We start from the raw sequence: 18806 nt of genomic DNA on the forward strand, positions 1-18806 counted from the left end.
ACTCACCCAAAAGATTGCCAGAAAATGAAGTAAGAAAAAAAATTAGAGGTAAAGGGAAAGAGGAGAGGGTGAAGGAAAAGTATTAAGTTTAGGTAGAAAATGATATGGGATTTGTGTGTGGGAGTTTTACGTGGGAAGTGGGGGTAGTTATTTGGTTGTTTTGAAAATTTTAAGGGAATTAGTGGGAAATTTTGGTTTAAGGCTATTTTTAATATTTTGGAGGGAAAAATATTACTATTAAATTTTTATGCACAGAACAAGCTTTTTCTTTTTAATGATTATTAATAAGTAACTAATTAATTAAGTTGACTTTAATATTACAAAAGCTTAAATAAAACTAAAATTTAAGCAAAAATAAATATTAATGAATATGACTTTATAAGATATCTTAATACAAATTGTAGTATTAGTATATATAAGATAAAACATTGAAGTGAAGTTGGATATAAAAAGTAGAAGGAGAATGTGTGTATATATAATGAAATTAACTTTCAACATTAATTCTTTTTATATATATATATATATATATAGTAACAAAATAAATTTTGGGGGGTCGATAATCGACATAAACTATTCTAACTTATGAAAATTCTCTAAACCCCTTAATAAAACTACCACAAAATGATTTATATTGTGGGAGTTAGAAAAAACGCTACAAAATGTATTAATAATGGAGTTTTTAAGAACTCCCTCAAGTTAACCGTCATAAATAATAGAGGAAAAAGTGCAAAGGGCCCAAGAGAATAAACTCCAAAATCAAGAAAAATTAAATAAGTGTTGCTTCACCGACGCAAGACGGTTCAATTTGTTAATATTTGTGTTGCTTTCAGCTGAGTCAAGTGAAGTTACGTTTTCCTCTATTTAATTTGCAGGTTGGTATAAAAAATAAAAAGACAACTTATTGTAATTTTATTTATGTTGACAGTTTCCCAGCTACAAGTTCTTAATTACTTTTGCGATAGAAAGATGGTAACGTCTCGTGATGTGAAGGGTCAGATGGTTTAATTACACAACTTTTGCTTCTATGCAGTAATTACATATAGTGACCTGAAACTCCTGAAAGGTGTGCATCCTTGAGATAATAATTTATACTCCGTGTATTTTATATTATCCACATTAAAAATAGATGTTTCATTTTATTTGTTTAATTTAAGAATTAAAAAAGAATATATTATATATTTTTTCATTTCTATCATTGGTATTTTTTATCTATGATTTAATTAGTAAAATACACTTATGGTAAAATATGAATCAAGTAAAATGAAACATAAAGAATAATTATTTACAATAATTAAAGCCGTTTCATTTTACTTGTTAATTTGATAATTTGTTTTACCAAAAAATCATTTAAAATTATTATTTCATATAATAATTATTAAATAAAAAGATTAATATTTTTTTTAAAATCTAATTAAAATTAACAAATTAAAAAAATATAGTAAAATGAAACGGAGGGCTACATGAATGACCCCAAAACTATAGAGTTAATTTCACATGTGGTTATTGAATTTTTCTACATTGTATTAGTAAAGCCCTGCGTTTAAAGTTCGGTTCAATTCCATTTATCAATAGTAAAATAATTTTTATCCTCTCCAAACATCTAGAAGAAAAAAATAATAATTATTTAAATGGGGAAGCTTAATCTTTTTATTTTATTTAGAAAAATCAAATCAGCCAAGTATGTAATAATGATTTCCAAAAGTACGACTCGGTTGGATTAGATTTGACTTAAATAAGATTCACTCAGTCTTTGGCTAATCAATGGTGTAATCGCATAGGAGCTGACACATATACACATCATTACATGTTTATCTATTCGTTAATTAATTAACACCCATTCCTAATTTGATCCCAAATCCTTCTTCCTTCCCCTTTATATAATCAGCCTCCACCTTCTTCATTACTCTCCTTCTTCTCTCTAAATTTCCTATTGATCCAATCTCCCAATTGTTGCCAAAATCGGCTGGCATTTTGCCGGTAACTGCAGCGGCAATATTGTTAAAATTTATTTTTTTGGGCCTCCTGCCATAACGTTTTGTTCGGTAACAATTGGGTTTGACGGATTGGTTTCAAAGGTGAAAATTTTGGTACATAATATCTAGATATTAGATAGAAATTTTGTATTAACCGCCTAGTTTTTGAAATCCAGGCACGATTGATTGATACAGAAAAGTCTCTTTTTGTTTTTAAAACTTTTTGGAAGGACAGATTAAAGGGTTTGTTTGAACATTAAAGCTGTTTCCCAGAATTTGTTCATATTGTTTCTCTGTTGGGTGAATAAACAAGGTAATTCCCAGGCAGAATTGATTCATTCAATATAATTTCATTGGGTTTCTATCAATCCACAAACTTTCTTCATGAATTCAAATAAACACAAATGATCACATTATCGGTTTTGTTGATTAGGAGATATGGAATTGCGTTGAATTGATGCAACCTAAAATATAATGGATCATGCGATCTTATTGTTTCCTAGAAATTAAAGCTTGAATCTCCAATTTGACACGTTATTGATAGTGATTTACCTTTTTAAAATCCTGTAGAAGGATCGTTAAGCGAATGAGCAAGAAAGATGAGGAATCTCCGCGGGTGAGCGCCTCACCAAACCCGCCTCCATTGCCAGTGGCTTTCATAAGTAGCCGGCAGGAGAGCACATTTGCAGCGAGGAAATCAGCAGTGAGAAAATACTGCTGCACGCCAACAGCTACAAAGAATTCTTGGGATTGCCTCTTTGATGAAGGTTACAGAGCCGACGTTTCGATTAACACAGATAACGGTGGCGTCCTCTACGCACATGCTAGTATTTTGGTATGTTCTTTACACAATTGTGTGGATAATATATTCCATAAGAAAAATTGTATGAAAATTATTTTATCTTGGCGTGTGGTAATTGTTTAAGGTGTAAGATAGGGTATAACAATAGAAAATACTTTCGTTGAATAATATTTTATCCTGAAATATGATGGTTGTTTAAGGAAGAAGATAATGGTGTAGCTTATGGTTATTAAAGACAACAAATGTGTAATTGTTCGTTAAAACAAGTGATATTCAGTAAAAAGTTAGATTTATAGAACATTAATTCATTTTCCTTTGTTGAAATTCAAGGTAAGAAAAGATTTTTCACCATACAAAACAGACACTAAGATTTGATCCCATTTATGTGAACAGGGTGTAAATTCTGCAGTATTTAAAAGCATGTTGAGTTTAAAACAATCAAGAGCACAAGGTCGATGTGGTCAACGATCCATCTCCATAAATGGGGTTCCACCTGAGGCTGTTCAAGTTTTCATCAGATTCTTGTATTCTTCCAGGTACAATCATTCTCCTTTGACATTATTTGTGTGCTTTGGTTCCTTGGCACATGCCTATTTGGCTTCCAAATTCTTTAACCATATTTCTTACTGTACAATTATCATAATTTGACATAACTTTCTTATTAACTGTCATGTTTTCATGGCAAGGCATTTAATCAATGGTAGTTGTCTCACATTGTCATTGAGATCCGCAAATTAATCTTTACGAAGTGATCTAAAGCCAAATCAATATTGAGATAGCAGTATAATATATATGTAATCTAAATTACAGTAAATTAGGTTGATCATCTGTATTTTCATTATTCACTTTGCAGGTATGAGGAAGAAAAAATGAAGGAGCATGGGTTGAGCCTTTTGGTGCTATCGCATGCATATGCAGTCACCCACCTAAAGCGAGAATGTGAGTGGCAGCTGGAGCAAAGATTAACCACGGAAAATGTGGTTGACATCTTCCAGTTAGCACTATTGTGTGATGCCTCTCGGCTTAGCCTTGTTTGTCACCGTTTTATGATGAAGAATCTTAAGCCTATTTCTGCCACAGAAGGATGGAAAGCTATGAAACAAAGCCATCCTGTGCTTGAAAAACAGATGTTGAAATCCATAATTGATGAGGATATTGTAAGTAAAGTACCCTCACATGTACAAAAGGGATCTTATCCCATTTAAGTTTTTTTTTTCCTTTTGGATTTGATACTAACTAATATAACGACTTGTTTGCAGAGGGAAAAGGAAAGGGTGAGAAAAAACAATGAGAGGAAAATGTATATGCAGTTATATGAGGCAATGGAAGCCCTGGTTCACATATGCAAAGATGGTTGCCGTACAATTGGTCCCCATGATAAGGTTTTGAAAGAGGATCAAGAACCATGCCATTATGCAGCATGCAAAGGGCTAGAATCCCTCATTCGTCACTTTGCTGGGTGTAAGTTGAGAGTCCCAGGTGGCTGCATCCACTGCAAGAGGATGTGGCAAGTTTTGGAGCTGCATTCTCGCCTTTGTGCCAATTCGGATGTTTGTAAAGTTCCTTTGTGCAGGTTTGTTATGTTAAATTTATCTTTCTCCTATTTTTGCAAGAAACAAACACAGAAGATCAGTCATTTGTTGTTTTATATCGAACAGAATTCATTATATTTATAGGTTGACTAATATTATTATTTTTTATGTTTACGCAGGAGTTTTAAGCAGAAGCGCAGAAAACAGAACAAGAAGGATGAAATGAAATGGAGTATATTGGTGAGAAAGATAGTGAGATCCAAGAGCATTTCTGGAGCTCCATTCTTCTCATCTGAATCCACATAATGTGCAGTACAATCAATTGTTGTTGCACCTTATTGTATTCATTCTTTAAATAGATATACAATTCATTGAATCTTCTACTATTAATTTGGAATTTTGTGTCGAGCTACACTTTCTACAATGTATCTATACAACTCATTGTAACTATTTATTAAGATCAATGGACAATTAAATTACTCAGCTAATTGCTCTCAGGTGTACCTTAGCTGCCTTCAAACTATTCTTAGTTGCTGCTTACTTGTCAATGAGTCAATATTTAAAATGTTGAATTACATTACTTTAATTTATACTACTTTTGCTGTAAGATTATTGAACCAACAACGAGTTTTCTTCGTGCACCCCTTGCCCTTGTTGTTAGAAAAAGAACAGTAGTTGAAACATTAGAGATTGTTTGGTACAAAGAATAATAACGGAGGAATTAGTAACGCATGAATTAGTAGTGCAGGAATTAATAGTTCAGGAATTATTTTTATTTCATTGTTTCCACCTCATCTTTTGTTTGGATTAAAACTCTATAAAAAACTTCTTTCCAATTATATCCTTGAATTATTATGTAATTAGGTCGAGGTAGATAATTGCCGGACAATATTTTCTTTGTGGCCTTCTAACTAGTTATGAGAATAACAGTTTTGTTGTCATGTTTGCTATTTTTTTCACTTGAATTATTTGAGGATAAATAATTGTCATATTAATAAATTGATCACTCACAAAATGTCAATTTTCAATTTAAAAAAGATAAACCATCTACTTTTAAAATTGTAAAGACAGTCAACAATGGTAAAATTGAATAAACCATCTACATTTACACATAAAAATTGCAAGTTGTAATTTTAATATGTATGTAATTTTTTAAATTGTTCAAGAATACAAATAGTTAGAAAACCACACAAATATATATATATATATATATATATATATATATATATATATATATATATTACAAACGTATGTAGTGATATATTTGCCTTTTTAATTAGTAAGTGTTAAACAACTCACATTTCAAATCTGTATTGGATTTATAAAGTAACACACAACTCTCTCTAAATAAATTGTAAGTTAATTTATTTAAATAAATTTATTAGTACAAATATAAAACATAAAATTAAGAAAATAAATAAAATAATTAAAATGATTTGAGGGATATTTTTGTCTTTACATAGACTTATCACATGGTATTATATCATATGTATTGCTAATACTTCCAAATAGAAGGTATTAGTAATACATCCTATAATACAGATTGTATAACTATTCCATGTATTAGTTATACATAGGCCCAAATTCCTATCAAATTTAATACTAAATAATAACATACATAGTACATGGATTATTTATTCTAATGCAACCAACCAAACGCCCCTAAAAGAGTTACAAGAATGACACGCAAATTAAAAAAAGATGCAATTTTTCTTTTGGAGGGAATCTGACCGTCATGCACGAGTTAAGATAGACGGCCTATAATACCTCCTCTCGCTTGACCCTTCTCATATTCATTTGAGGCATTGCGGACTAATTTCATTTCATTTTTATAAAAAATGAACAATTTTCAAGTTTCAAATGCGTACTGTTCAATCAGATTAACTTTAATATTCTCCTTTCGAAATTACTAAATACATAAGTTAATTAAAATCTTAATTTTATGTAGTGGCAATAGAATACTCCTCCTGTTTTATTATCATGAAAATACTATTTTGACAGAGAAATAAATAAAAAATTTTAGAATTTGTTATCTTAAATATGTAATGATATTTCACTATTTATATATAGAAAAAATACAACTGAAAATTTAATTATCTTAATATTAGTAGTACTATTTTTTAGAACAAATTAAAAAGTATTAGAGTGCCACCCGGAGAAGAAGGGGTAAAAGAAGAAAGGAAAAAAAAAAAGTAAGGCAGTTATATAAGGGCGTAGCTTACCTGTCACGCTTCAAATGTTTCGCCAAGAGAAAGAAATGGTGCCTCTTATGGAGGGAAATCGGCTTCACAAAATCAGTGTAGTTGCCATTACTCAACACCAAAACGCTTATTTGGGATCTGTGACGAAGGGGAACTCACCGGAACTGTAGCCATTGATGAACCTGTGCTCCTCTGGGTATGTATGTCTATGTACGATGCCTAATTCCGACCCCATCATATATACAATTATTAATCAGGTCTGCTTCGGCTAAACATGCATTTTTACAGTCATTCTACTACGGTATTCATCATTGATGCAGTTGCCATTACAAAAGGCTAATTTAAGTAATTTAATGATATTGGATGCACCTGTAAATTAAGTATTTTTACATATCCACTTCATATATGTTGGATCCCCGTCTACATCAGGAAGGGAATTGTATATCCAAAGAGTTGATTAGGTTGCTGACAATGCTTTACTTTATTTAGTTTTTACTCACCTTTTTGCATTAGTTGTGGCTCCGGGGACTAAATCCCGACATGCTTTCCGTAATATCCACTTAATCTGCTGGTTTAACAGCTGTATGAGACTTAAGGTTTAGACAAAGGTGTATGTAAAGAATGTTTATTCTATAGAGTAAGAGGAACAATTTCTTTGTATTACAGCATGATACTAACAAAACTGAGATCAGACTATCATGTTCCTCGGCGTTGAGCTTTTATGTCTCTTCACTATGTTTATAAATGAACAGGACTGTGTCTAGGTCGATATCCGTGTCAATAGAAAAAAGAGGAATAATCCCTTTACCTCATGTCGATTCATTTGCATTGAAGGTTCATTATGAATAACTAGTCCCATTTGATGGAATCCTAGAATGTTGCTGTCTAATATTTGTATCTTTGTGAAGGTTTGATGTATACACTGCCTACTCTCTGTACTGTTCCTTCACTTATTGCGTCTTGTTCATGGAGCTGGGAGCTATTTTTGCCTGCTAGCGCCAAAATGTTATTGTCTTCTTGAAGATGTGAGACTGATTCAATCTGGCGTTGCTTTCCTCATCTCCATGCTCCATTTGTGCTGGTACATTAATGATATTCAATTATTTTCACCTAAATCTCATGGTGATAAGCTATTTTCATCCCAACTCCTTTTTTGTTTCACATTATATCTGCTTAAGACTGGTAGTGATGCAGTAGCAGCTATTCTGAATGATCTTGCACCACCTACCACTGTTTGATCCTGCATTCGCCTAACATCTTTGCATACATTATCCAATATGGAGAGGAAGTCTCGCACGATCACGAATATTCTGAGAGGATGAGCTCCCTCTTTTGCAGCATCACCATGAAAATATTCTGTTACCTGTTTGACCATGGATAAGGCCTTTCTTTCTTCTGCCCTTATCCTCACTATTCCATCTTCTGCCTCCTTAAGGAATACCTTCATCGATTCAAAAAAGTTACCTTGCATACCTTGCTTTTCATATTGCAAAACTGATCTTGCTTTATCAAGTCCCACTGCAAGCTTCAAGACATAGCTCCCCAGGACATCTGAGTCCATTGCTGCTGCTTTTTTGACATTGCCAAGTTCTCTGCTTAATCCAGAAACAACCTGCAAACCTTGTTTCTTGAAATCCTCCTCTTTGAATTTGATGTTTGCTTTATTAGAAAGATCTTCGCCTGGGGGTTCAGAATCCAGCTCTTCTGACCTGATAATCTCCTGGACCACAAAGTGAAGCAAGGTCGTCTTCCCATCTGTTCCTTTTATATCTACTAATTTCAAAAGAGTGTCAAGTTTGAAAGCTCTGGCATCACCACGATTAGTTCCAACATTCATGCGGTTTCCTGTCCTTAGAACAGCTTCAAGGAGTTTGAGGAATAGTCTACTATTCTTCAATTCTTCACTGGCTACCTGTTCGTATGATGTGCAATGCACCAGAGTTATTACGATCCTTTTAAATTATCGTAAGAAAAGTCAAATACCAGGTATAGATGCAGAAAGAAATTTAGCCTAGATAATGTAATTTAGGTAATTCACACAGCATTTCTCCGAGAGTGGCTCAAGTTTACCGGTGGAATAATTTGTTGTAGTGAAGATTCTTAGAAAGGTAGTCCATGCTAATAATATCATTAAAAGTGTTAAATTTAACTCTAAATTCAGGCACAAAGAACACCAATGTAAAAGTTCTACTGCAGTCAAGATCCTGCGAGACATCAATATATAACATATTTATGTCACACCATTCTGAGAAATTAGAGTCATGAGGCATACTAAAATTTGTGTAAAGGAGGAGTTCAAACGAGATGATAAAAGGGTAAGGGTACATCTGAACGATTCTTGAGGTAGCCTGATGCTGATTCTACAATCCGAAGGTTCAATATTTTGTAAAAAAGAAACAAAAAATTCTTGAGGAATCATAGTGGCAAGGAGTCTATCTTAATGTATATTGGTGGAATAATTTATAATGGTTATCTGGGTTGCATGTGGAATGTCCTAGTTTTGTGAACAAACATCAGAATTTTGTCCTAATCAATATATTGATGTATTATTAACAAATGAATACAAATGACTTTTAAGATCTGTGGAGATGGTAAAAATTTAAGTAGATAGTTGACAGTACCTCGAGGGTTTGGAAGGATTTCCTCAAATCTTTTACTTCGCCATCAAAATTTGCTCTGTAAAGCATGACTTCTACTCTTTTGAAGGCAAATGGTATATCAAGCACTGTCTTAAGGAATCGTTCTGCAGAGCCTAACTTTGAGGCATCTTCACTGTACTCTCTTAGTTTTATCTCTTCTTCTTTTGTAGGAGCCATCTTGACCAAAGTCTCCAGAAGCTCAGGCCCTAGTCCTTCAGGATTTCCTGCAACACCAAAAGACATTCCATGTATAATGAAGCTGTAAAAAATGGATTTCCTGTGATAGCTACGATAAATAGGCAACATCATAGGTGTAATGAATATTCAATCTGATATGATGTGCATAAAACATGCCTAATTTACTGGTGTCATAGGTAAATTATTTTGGTATATGAGCTGAAAAATATGCAATTAAATACTCCTAACTATTAGACAATTAGCTTCAAAATGGCATATGAAGTCCTCTTGTGCACTTGTTGTGTTCAACTCTCTTTGTTCAAAGATGGCACAACTTGAGACAATATACTCACGAAAGATGTATTTTAAGTTGATGTTGCATGCATGTCTTAAAAGTTTGGTTCAGCAAAATGCTGTCAGAGTTTCCAGGGAGATTTACAAAGTCTACACATAAGAATGACAATAATATGCATATTTTCTGGCTAGACAAAGCTCGTATAAGTTTTCAGGAATACTGAAAGAATGATAAAAGATGAAGGGATGCCTTGTCTAAATGCTTCAAAGTGATTATTGAATTCAACAGGACCATGTGTATTTGGATATCTGCTGTTTTCTGTTTTCTTGTTCTTATGAAGAGGCTGGAGTTATTACTGAATGAGAAGCAGAACTATAAGCTTTTACCTTTGGAATAGGAAAACTTTCTTTATTTTTGCTGGCATAATTTGATAATACTCCGAGGCACCTAATGGTATTAGGGGAAACTCTTAAGACTACTATGGCTTGGATGCTTGAACTCTACGGTGCAATTAGGAACTTGCAGTTGGAGAACTAGAAAAATATGCATTTGAAATGGCTTTCCCATTACACGGAGTGTGAAAGTAGGAAGGAATAATACCATATGAAAAATGCAAGTTCTCGCTGGCTATTTCTAGTAATTGACTTGATTCACCCTTTCTAAATGTTCTCTAACCTAAAGGTCCAAGGCAATTTCAGAAGCTAATGGCTATGCTTGTTATATCATTTATCCATTTCAACAATATGCAGAAAGCGATTGCAGTTTCACTTGTCTGGGCATATCTGAGCTATGTACAAAATACTGAATCACGACATGAGAGACTACAAATCATAATTCTGAATCTCAACATGAGAGATTACATACCATTTAGAAGGGCTTCAGTAACCTCGTCCTTAGTTACATTCAGTGCTCGTAACATTATGGCAATGTTCTGCGACTTCTTGGGGTCAAGTACCTTATTATCCTTCTCAGCAGGAGGAAGGACTGATTTCCTTGTTGCTTCTTTTGGTACAGAATTTGCTGAATTACATCCAAAAAGTGATTCCATCATGTCCTCATTCAATCTGCAATACAAAAGGTACTTCTTTGGTAAGATATTAGTGTTGCTGGTAATCCAACCATATTATATTTGAGCATCTACTTACTGGAAGGAACTCGACTTTAATTGGTCCCACACTGTGGCTCGATCAGAGGTTGCTCGCACTTTGTCCCAGTGCAAAGGCTTCAACTTAGGCTTGGATGGATCTGTATCGCTAGAATCATGTCTTTCTAAAGAACTGGCACCTCCGTTTTGTTCTTCAGAAGTACTTGTCTTCTCACTCCCTGGTGTTGATTTTGGAGTGGGACTCCTTGATTCTGTCTTGACCATTTGCTGGTAAGCTGCTGAAGGAACATTCCTTTGTGATCCTTCCGGTTTGTGGGATGTTGAGAGTGGAAGTGGGGGTGGTGGAGGAGGAGGAGGAGGTGGTGGTGGTGGTGTTGTTTTTAATATTTGTTGGGCTTGGTTGCTTATCAATTGAAGCCTTGTCATATCTGGTGGAGGAGGTGGTGATGAAAACTTGGCCCTTTTTGTCACATATGGCAATTCTGGCCTAGTATATTGCAAGGGAGGCTCAGGTGGAAGTTGCTCTATCAGACCCCCTTGTGGTTGCCGCGGAGGAAGAGGGGGAGCTGGAGCTTGCTTAATGGATGGTATTATAGAATGTTTTACTTCAGGGGATGAATCAGAAAGGCGTGATCTTGGAGAAGTTCTCTTTGAATAAGGAACATAATTCTTGTTGCTTGAGTAACTCTCACGTAAACTGGGAGTGTAATAACCTTCTTCATTGCTGACAGTGGAGCCTTGTGGAGTGTGAAATGCAGTGTCATGACTCTCCTCATCGGATGATGACATTGCAGTAGGTGAATTAATGCTTGGAGGGGGTTGGGGTTTGCTCAATGCTGGAAGGGGTTGAAGGTCAGGACTTGGCCTATACCTGGTATCCATTCTTTTCACAGAGCCCAACTTTCGATAAGGTGAGCCAGTAGCACCATTGGACTCAGTCACAGCTGATGTCTTAGCAGGTGGCTCAACTGTCCCAATGTAAAGGAAAGTCGAAGGCGGCGTTCTTGATTCCTCATTCATCCTCTGATCAGAATTTCCTCTTACAAGCTTTTGAGTTTCATCTGGGTGCTTAACACGGTGCTTGTAAAGGTAGAATGCCAAAGCAGATAACATTCCCAAGGTAACAATTCCAACTGATATTGCAATTGCCACTTTCTTGACTGGCTTTGCTGGTTGTGTGGCAACTGAGTTTGACACTGGAGTTCCATTAGCTGGAGTTACTGGAGGTTGATGTGTCTGATCTGGTGTAGTCCCAGTAGGGACTTCTGGAAAAAAAGGCTGAGAGTTGACTGGCTCTGCCGGTGGCGGCGGCGATATTTCAGAATCCGGCGGCGGTGTTGAACTTACTGGAAAGAGTGGTTGATGCAGAATCCTCCTGGTTTTTTCCTTGACAACCAAATCTTGAAATTGACAAGTAAAAGATGAAAGCAGTGATAATATGAAGAAGATGCTTAGACCTGCTGCTCTCATGGTAATGTTTTGAAGGTATCTCTTAAATTAGTATTTTCTTTTCCCAAATTCATCTCCGAATTTTGCTCCACAAATAATTCTCTAGAGAGAAAAAGACAGTAAAGAGAAGCTTCTGTTAGCTGCAAGATCTGTTTGTAGCCTGTAGGGGTGGGGTGACCATTAGCCCGCACTTTCTATAATTATGCCCTGAATAAGATTTTGTTAAGTTTAGAGTTAGCAAACTAGATTAACTTATTAAGCAATTTGATTTAAAGAATAATTAAAAAGGGATAGTAGCCAATATTATATCATTTGGCATCTAGTTTGTCAAATATAATCGAAGTCGATGTATATGCATATTATATATATTAGTATAAAAATACTATTTATATATATTGTTTGTAAACTAGATAACCTAAGAAATATTGAACGGTAATTTTCACAATTAAAAACGTCTCAATTTTTTTTCACAATTAAAAAGAGTCAATTGAGGGACCATAAAGGAACGGAATGCCACAGGTGTAGTGAGAATCTACTTTTATAAGATTGGGTGCTTTTTTCCACGTTAAAGAGGGGATATGACAATTGCTGCTGGGGCAATAAAGATCACGTTCCGTATTGCTTTTTATTTTGTCCATATAAAACTTTTTATAATTATTTTTTCCCCTAAACTTTGCCTTTTTCGTGACAGAGTGGAGGGGACAAAGTAACGTTCCACTCTTTTAACAGTCCACATGTGTCAATTTTAGCTTCCAAATTTATTTGGGCAAAAATGGGTAATTGAAATTTATATTTGATTGCTGGCAAATTATATTCATTTCATTTTCATGTGTTCACACATGTAGCATGACAAAAGTAATTTGAAGAGAATTCTGGATTATATTTTTAGCCAACAATTACCATATCCGTAATTAATTAAGGGACAGTACTAGCAATTTGAGAGAAAATAGTTCACGTTAGTCTCCTTTTTTGAACTTTTTCCATTTTTCTGACAGCTAGATCCACCGACGATTATACATCTAATCTTACTAATATTTTATGGGATTAAAAAAACACGTCGTTCGAGTATTTGCTTTAATATTCTTTTCTTGTTTACTTTTAATTATTCAATTATATTTATTTCTTTATTCATCTACTTATTGTGGTTGGATCTACAGATTACAAACGAGGAACGACAGCGTAATCTTTTTCACCGCCCACCACACACGATATATTGGGTCCATATTAACATTCCACCAGTTGACACATTTTCAAGAAAGGTAAATATTTTTTTTATTTCTCTAATTAATTTTATTATTTTTCATGTTTTTATAAGAAACTTTGAATTTTTTTAATATAATATGGTAATTTTGAAAGAAAAAAATGTGAGTGTCATACGTTTTAAATTATTAAAATTGATTAGACTTGCCAAAGCAACCCTAATGACATGGACTTTAGAATCTCTTTAGATACAAGTTTCACGTCTTTACATTTGGGAGCTACAATTTTCACTAAAATGTCCCAATAAAAATTTTGGTGGATTAATCACCACTGTTCAATTTATCTTTTCCTACTTTCTAGTATTAATTATATAGAAATTTCTTTCTGATTTCTTTATATAATAATAGGGTCCTGTACCAGGATTTTACCATAGCTGGAAAGAGCAGTGAAGATGCACGCATAATTAGTGATTAGTGCTAACGTTACTCAACCATATGATATAATGATAATCATTTCGTAAATTTTTATAATTTAGATCTCTCATCATAATAACTTTCACAAGAATTTCCCTTTTCTATTACGCCAAATGGTGGTCACAATCATAACAAGCTCATGGTTTCCCTGTTCGGGAATGAATACATTGCACTTATTTTAAATAAAAATTACATTTAATGTAGACATCAAATAATGGTTAAATAATAAATATGCATATTTCATTAATTTGGTGTAAATATTCTATGCTGGATAAGTTTTCCTTACCCTCATTTAGTCATATGAAAATTAAATAATATAGACATTCTTTAATTATTTTTCCTCTCAATTTTGCTTCTTCCTCAAAATTTGCTAAATTAATTAGAGGAAACTACAAAATTGAAGCGTGCTAATGTGGATGAATCTCCAAACACGCAAAAACTGTCGGTGTTTTAGTTGAAGAAAAGTACACAATTAAGAAAAAAGAAAGCTTAAATTAGGTAGGTTACAAATTACAATACATAATTTATCATTCATATGGCCATAATTCAACTTAAATTATTTTGATTAGAAGTGAATGACACGCTGATTTCTCTTTCCATGCCCAATAAAGCAACTAGCTTAATTAACATGTACAATCGTAAATACACGAAAACATAGCTAAATATGTCTTTTTATATGCTTTATAAATTTGTTTGCACCTATAAATTGTACTTATTTGAATCAATTTCCTTTGATTGGCCAACACTGAGTGACGTGTTAGATTGTTTATCAGCTTAGCTTTCTGATTTCTCTCTTTAATAAATCAAGAACCATATTTACATTTTCAGTAAATGAAACATGTTAGACTGTACAACATAATTAAACTCATGATAAAACTCGTCCTAAACCTAAATTAGCCTCTAGGTTAGGTATATATAATGCAACAGTACTAACAGAAACCAAACAAAAGAGTAATTTGGAGTTTTAACGGATCATGGATGAAGATATTATGTTAGACTACAGGGGCATATCCACATAGAGTGATCGATGGTCGATTGAACATCATTTATCAAAAAATTATAAATTTATATATTATACCTGAAATATTTTTAACGAAATATCCGAATTTGTCATTATTAAATTGCATTATTTTAGGAGCTCGGTGGATAGTAAAATCATTGAGGAATAATAGCAATTTGGTAGGTAAATCGATCTAGTCATTTTGCCTCGATCGTGACACACACGTTTAATGAATGGTATCTGATAAGGTCGATGATGGGGCAACAAAAATATCCAGTACGATTTGGAGCAACTTGAACTTAGACACCTTGCCTCTCGAATACTTTTTGTGCTTTTGCACCATTTGATACTTCACTTAGGGCAGTTCAAGCTTGAATCGAAAAAATATTATTGATTTATTGGTAATGAATAATTGATATAATGACTTTTGATTATTTTTGTTATCAAGCTATCGATTTTATAATGATTTAAGATTTTTTTTTAATGGGTTAATCGATAGTAAAATAATTACTAAATTATAGTTATACCTTGATATGTAAAGTTGAACATGTAATAGCGCCGAATATATCTCATTAAACACCGTCCATTTGTCCTTTGACATATGATGGTCCTGGGCCCAATGATAACACCCAGACAAATTAAAACAGCAAACAAGGCATCTTCATTTCTTACCTTCAAATGTTCTGTTGAATATCACTTGTATTGAGGTTTGGTGGTCAACATTCTTTGCATTAGAATGGTACAATTGGCTATACGGAAAGTAAGGCAGGGGAGTAAGTTGTAATGTTGAAGAGTCCTTGACGTATGAAAAACAGATGAGTGGTCTCTTTATATAGACTTGTACGATCCTCAGCTCTTAAGCTAGCTTTTCAGATTGAGTTATTTTGAGATTTATTTTTTTGTTAAATTACGATCAAAATTCATTTTTCAACCCAATATATATGGTGCTAATTCTGAAGTCACAACTACTTTGTAAACTAATGAGCTTGACTTCTATTTATTGATGGTTTAAAAAATATTTGCACATCATTGGGTAAAAATATATATATATATTTATATTATCAATGCATATAAATTAAATGTAGTACGGAACATTTTCCTTCATACTCAGAAATGCTTACTCATAAACACCAACTACCTGATAATAAGCCTAGAAGTGTTCAGTTGCCAAATGGTGAAACAACTCTAATTACACATAAGGGCTCCTGTCGAGTAACTCCTAAGGACATAATCAACAATGTTCTCCTAGTTCCTGAATTTAAATTCAATTTACTGTCAGTTTCACAACTTACTAAAGATCTTAAGTGTGCAGTATGTTTCTTTCCTGACTTTGTTGTCATTCAGGACCTCTTAAATGGGCAGGTGAAGGAGATTGGTAGAGAGCATGCTGGACTCTACCTTCTGCCAAATCACACCTCACCTATAGAAACAACCCATCAATGCTCTTCTCACTTAGCACACATGGTGGCATTTCTTCTTCAACAGAATCTTTATGGCATCAAAGGCTAGGCCACACTTCTTCCAGTGTTCTGGCTCGTCTACTTGTTATTTCCCCTACTCAATGCTCTAAAGATCTTCACAGCTGCACCATTTGTCCCTTAGCCAAGCAACATAGACTTTTTTTTCCCAACAGTATTACTGTGTCCATATATTCTTTTCAATTACTACATATTGATGTTTGGGGGCCTTTTAACACCCCCACTTATGATGGCAACAGTATTTTTGTTACTATAGTAGATGATTGTACCAGAATGCTATTGATATTCCTAATAAAACTAAAGAGTGATGTTTGTGTACTTTTGAAAAACTTTCTCATTTTTGTTAAAACTCAGTTCAATGCTATGATGAAAACTATTAGGACTGATAATGGATATGAGTTTGTGAATGTTGAATGTCACAACTTATTTACCAGCTTAGACATTACTCATCAGAGGACGTGTATTCACACACCTCAGCAAAATGGTATTGCTGAGAGAAAACATAAACACATTCTTGAGATTGCTAGGGCAATCAGATTTCAAGGTCATATCCTTATCAGGTTTTGGGGTAATTGTGTCCTCACAGCAGCTTACATCATTAACTTGTTGCCAACTCTTATCTTACATGGAAAATCTCCTCATGAAGTATTTCACAACTCCAAACCTATTTTTCAACATTTGAGAGTCTTAGGTTGCTTGTGTTTTGCAAAGAACATGTACATTCATGATAAGTTTCAATCTAGAAGTGTGGTGGTTGTTCACATGGGCTACAGTACTACTACTAAAGGTTATATTCTCTACAATCTCAAGGACAAAAAATTCTTTCTTAGCAGAGATGTGGAGTTTCGGGAATCCACATTTCTCTTTGCAGCTTCTTTTTCCACTGCCTGACACTTATTTCTAACTGTCTACATTCCATCAGATGTTACTCCACTATATGGTGTACCTTCCACTGATGTTGTTCAATCAGATGAGGTCACTGATCTGCCTACAATGGTTCCTGAGTCAGTTCCCAGGGGTTCTGATGTTAGGAGATCTCAAAGGAGTTCCAAAGCCCATTTATGGTTGCAAGATTATGTTGCGTCAGCTCATCTCAAGCCTATCCAGCCCCTATATTCTATTGACAAGGTTGTTGGGTATGGTCGATTGTCTCCCTCTTATCAGGCCTTTCTATCTTCTTTTGGTACTGAGGTAGAGCCGACTACATTTGAAGAGGCCTGCCAGGATCCTAGGTGGGTTGAGGCAATGCAAGCTGAAATCTCAGCATTGGAAACATATTAGACTTGGACTGTAGTACCATTACCTTCTCATAATAAACCCATTGGCTACAAATGGATCTTCAAAATTAAGTATCACGCATCAGGTGAGGTAGATAGGTTCAAAGCTAGGCTAGTTGCTAAGGGGTTCAACCAAAGAGAGGGTCTAGATTATCAAGAAACTTTCTCACATGTGGTCAAGATGGTTACTATCATAAGTGTGTTGGATTTGGCTGCTATTGAGAGCTGGCATGTCCACCAAATAGATGTGTCAAATGTTTTTCTTCAAGGTGACCTCTTTGATGAAGTGTATATGACTCTTCCTCAAGGGTTTCAACTACCTAAGAGATTTACTGTGCAGGGGGAGAAACCAGTGTGCAGGCTCACTAAATCCCTATATGGATTGAAACAAACCCCTCGACAATGGAATGTGAAACTAACAGATGCACTTATCAGATTGGGATTTGTTCAAAGTCAAGCAGATTACTCTTTGTTCATCAAGAAAACTGGAACATCTTTGGTGATATTGTTAGCACATGTTGATGATATAATGATTACTGGCAATGATCTTGGTCTTATTCAACAGACTAAAAGAGTTCTACAAGCTACATTCAAGATGAAAGACCTCGGAGATCTCAGATATTTTCTAGGCATTGAGTTTGCTAGATCACATGAAGGGATGGTGATGCATCAAAGTAAATACTCTCGAAATCATCTCTGAGGCTGGACTTGGAGCTGCTAAACCGGCTTCCACACCTATTGATCCTTATGTTCAATTAACTACAAAAGAGTGTGATAAAATAATTGGTACAGGAAAAGAAGACAAGCTACTGGAGGATCCAGCTGTATACATAAGACTAATAAGAAAGTTACTGTATCTCAATGTCACCAGGCCAGACATAGCCTTTGCTACACAAACTCTGAGCCAATTTCTACATCAACCAAAACAGTCACACCTCAATGCTGCTATTAAGGTGGTAAAGTATATCAAAGGCCAAGCAAGGCTTGGTGTACTGTTTTCCAGCAAGAATAACAAACAGTTGAAGGTCTATTGTGATTCAGATTGGGGAGCTTACTTACACACCAGAAGGTCTGTTACAAGATTCATGGTTAAACTGAGAGACTCTCTAATATCATGGAAATCCAAGAAACAAGGTACTATTTCTAGGAGTTCAATTGAAGCTAAGTATAGAAGCATGGCAAGTGCAATAGCTGAAGTGGTATGG

The 18806-nt window shown here is 34.4% G+C and overlaps 2 protein-coding genes across 2 annotated transcripts; one reads left to right on the forward strand and one right to left on the reverse strand.

Annotated features, from left to right (window-relative positions):
• The first annotated feature begins 2518 nt into the window (after positions 1–2518).
• Positions 2519–4829, forward strand: LOC125822937 (BTB/POZ and TAZ domain-containing protein 4). Its single transcript, XM_049502398.1, has 5 exons — positions 2519–2808; positions 3169–3311; positions 3629–3932; positions 4035–4348; positions 4487–4829. The coding sequence occupies exons 1-5, from the start codon at positions 2560–2562 to the stop codon at positions 4611–4613; spliced, it is 1137 nt and encodes a 378-aa protein (XP_049358355.1). The 5' UTR covers positions 2519–2559; the 3' UTR covers positions 4614–4829.
• A 2290-nt stretch (positions 4830–7119) lies between these two features.
• LOC125822919 (formin-like protein 6) lies at positions 7120–12413 on the reverse strand. The gene is made up of 4 exons (XM_049502382.1): positions 10765–12413; positions 10484–10683; positions 9130–9371; positions 7120–8420 (listed from the first exon to the last, which is right to left on the reverse strand). The coding sequence occupies exons 1-4, from the start codon at positions 12192–12194 to the stop codon at positions 7626–7628; spliced, it is 2667 nt and encodes an 888-aa protein (XP_049358339.1). The 5' UTR covers positions 12195–12413; the 3' UTR covers positions 7120–7625.
• Between the last annotated feature and the right edge of the window lie 6393 nt (positions 12414–18806).

This window comes from Solanum verrucosum, unplaced genomic scaffold (assembly GCF_900185275.1).
Source record: "Solanum verrucosum unplaced genomic scaffold, falcon-dt-bn FXZP01000103.1, whole genome shotgun sequence".
In the NCBI taxonomy this organism is placed as follows: Eukaryota; Viridiplantae; Streptophyta; class Magnoliopsida; order Solanales; family Solanaceae; genus Solanum; species Solanum verrucosum.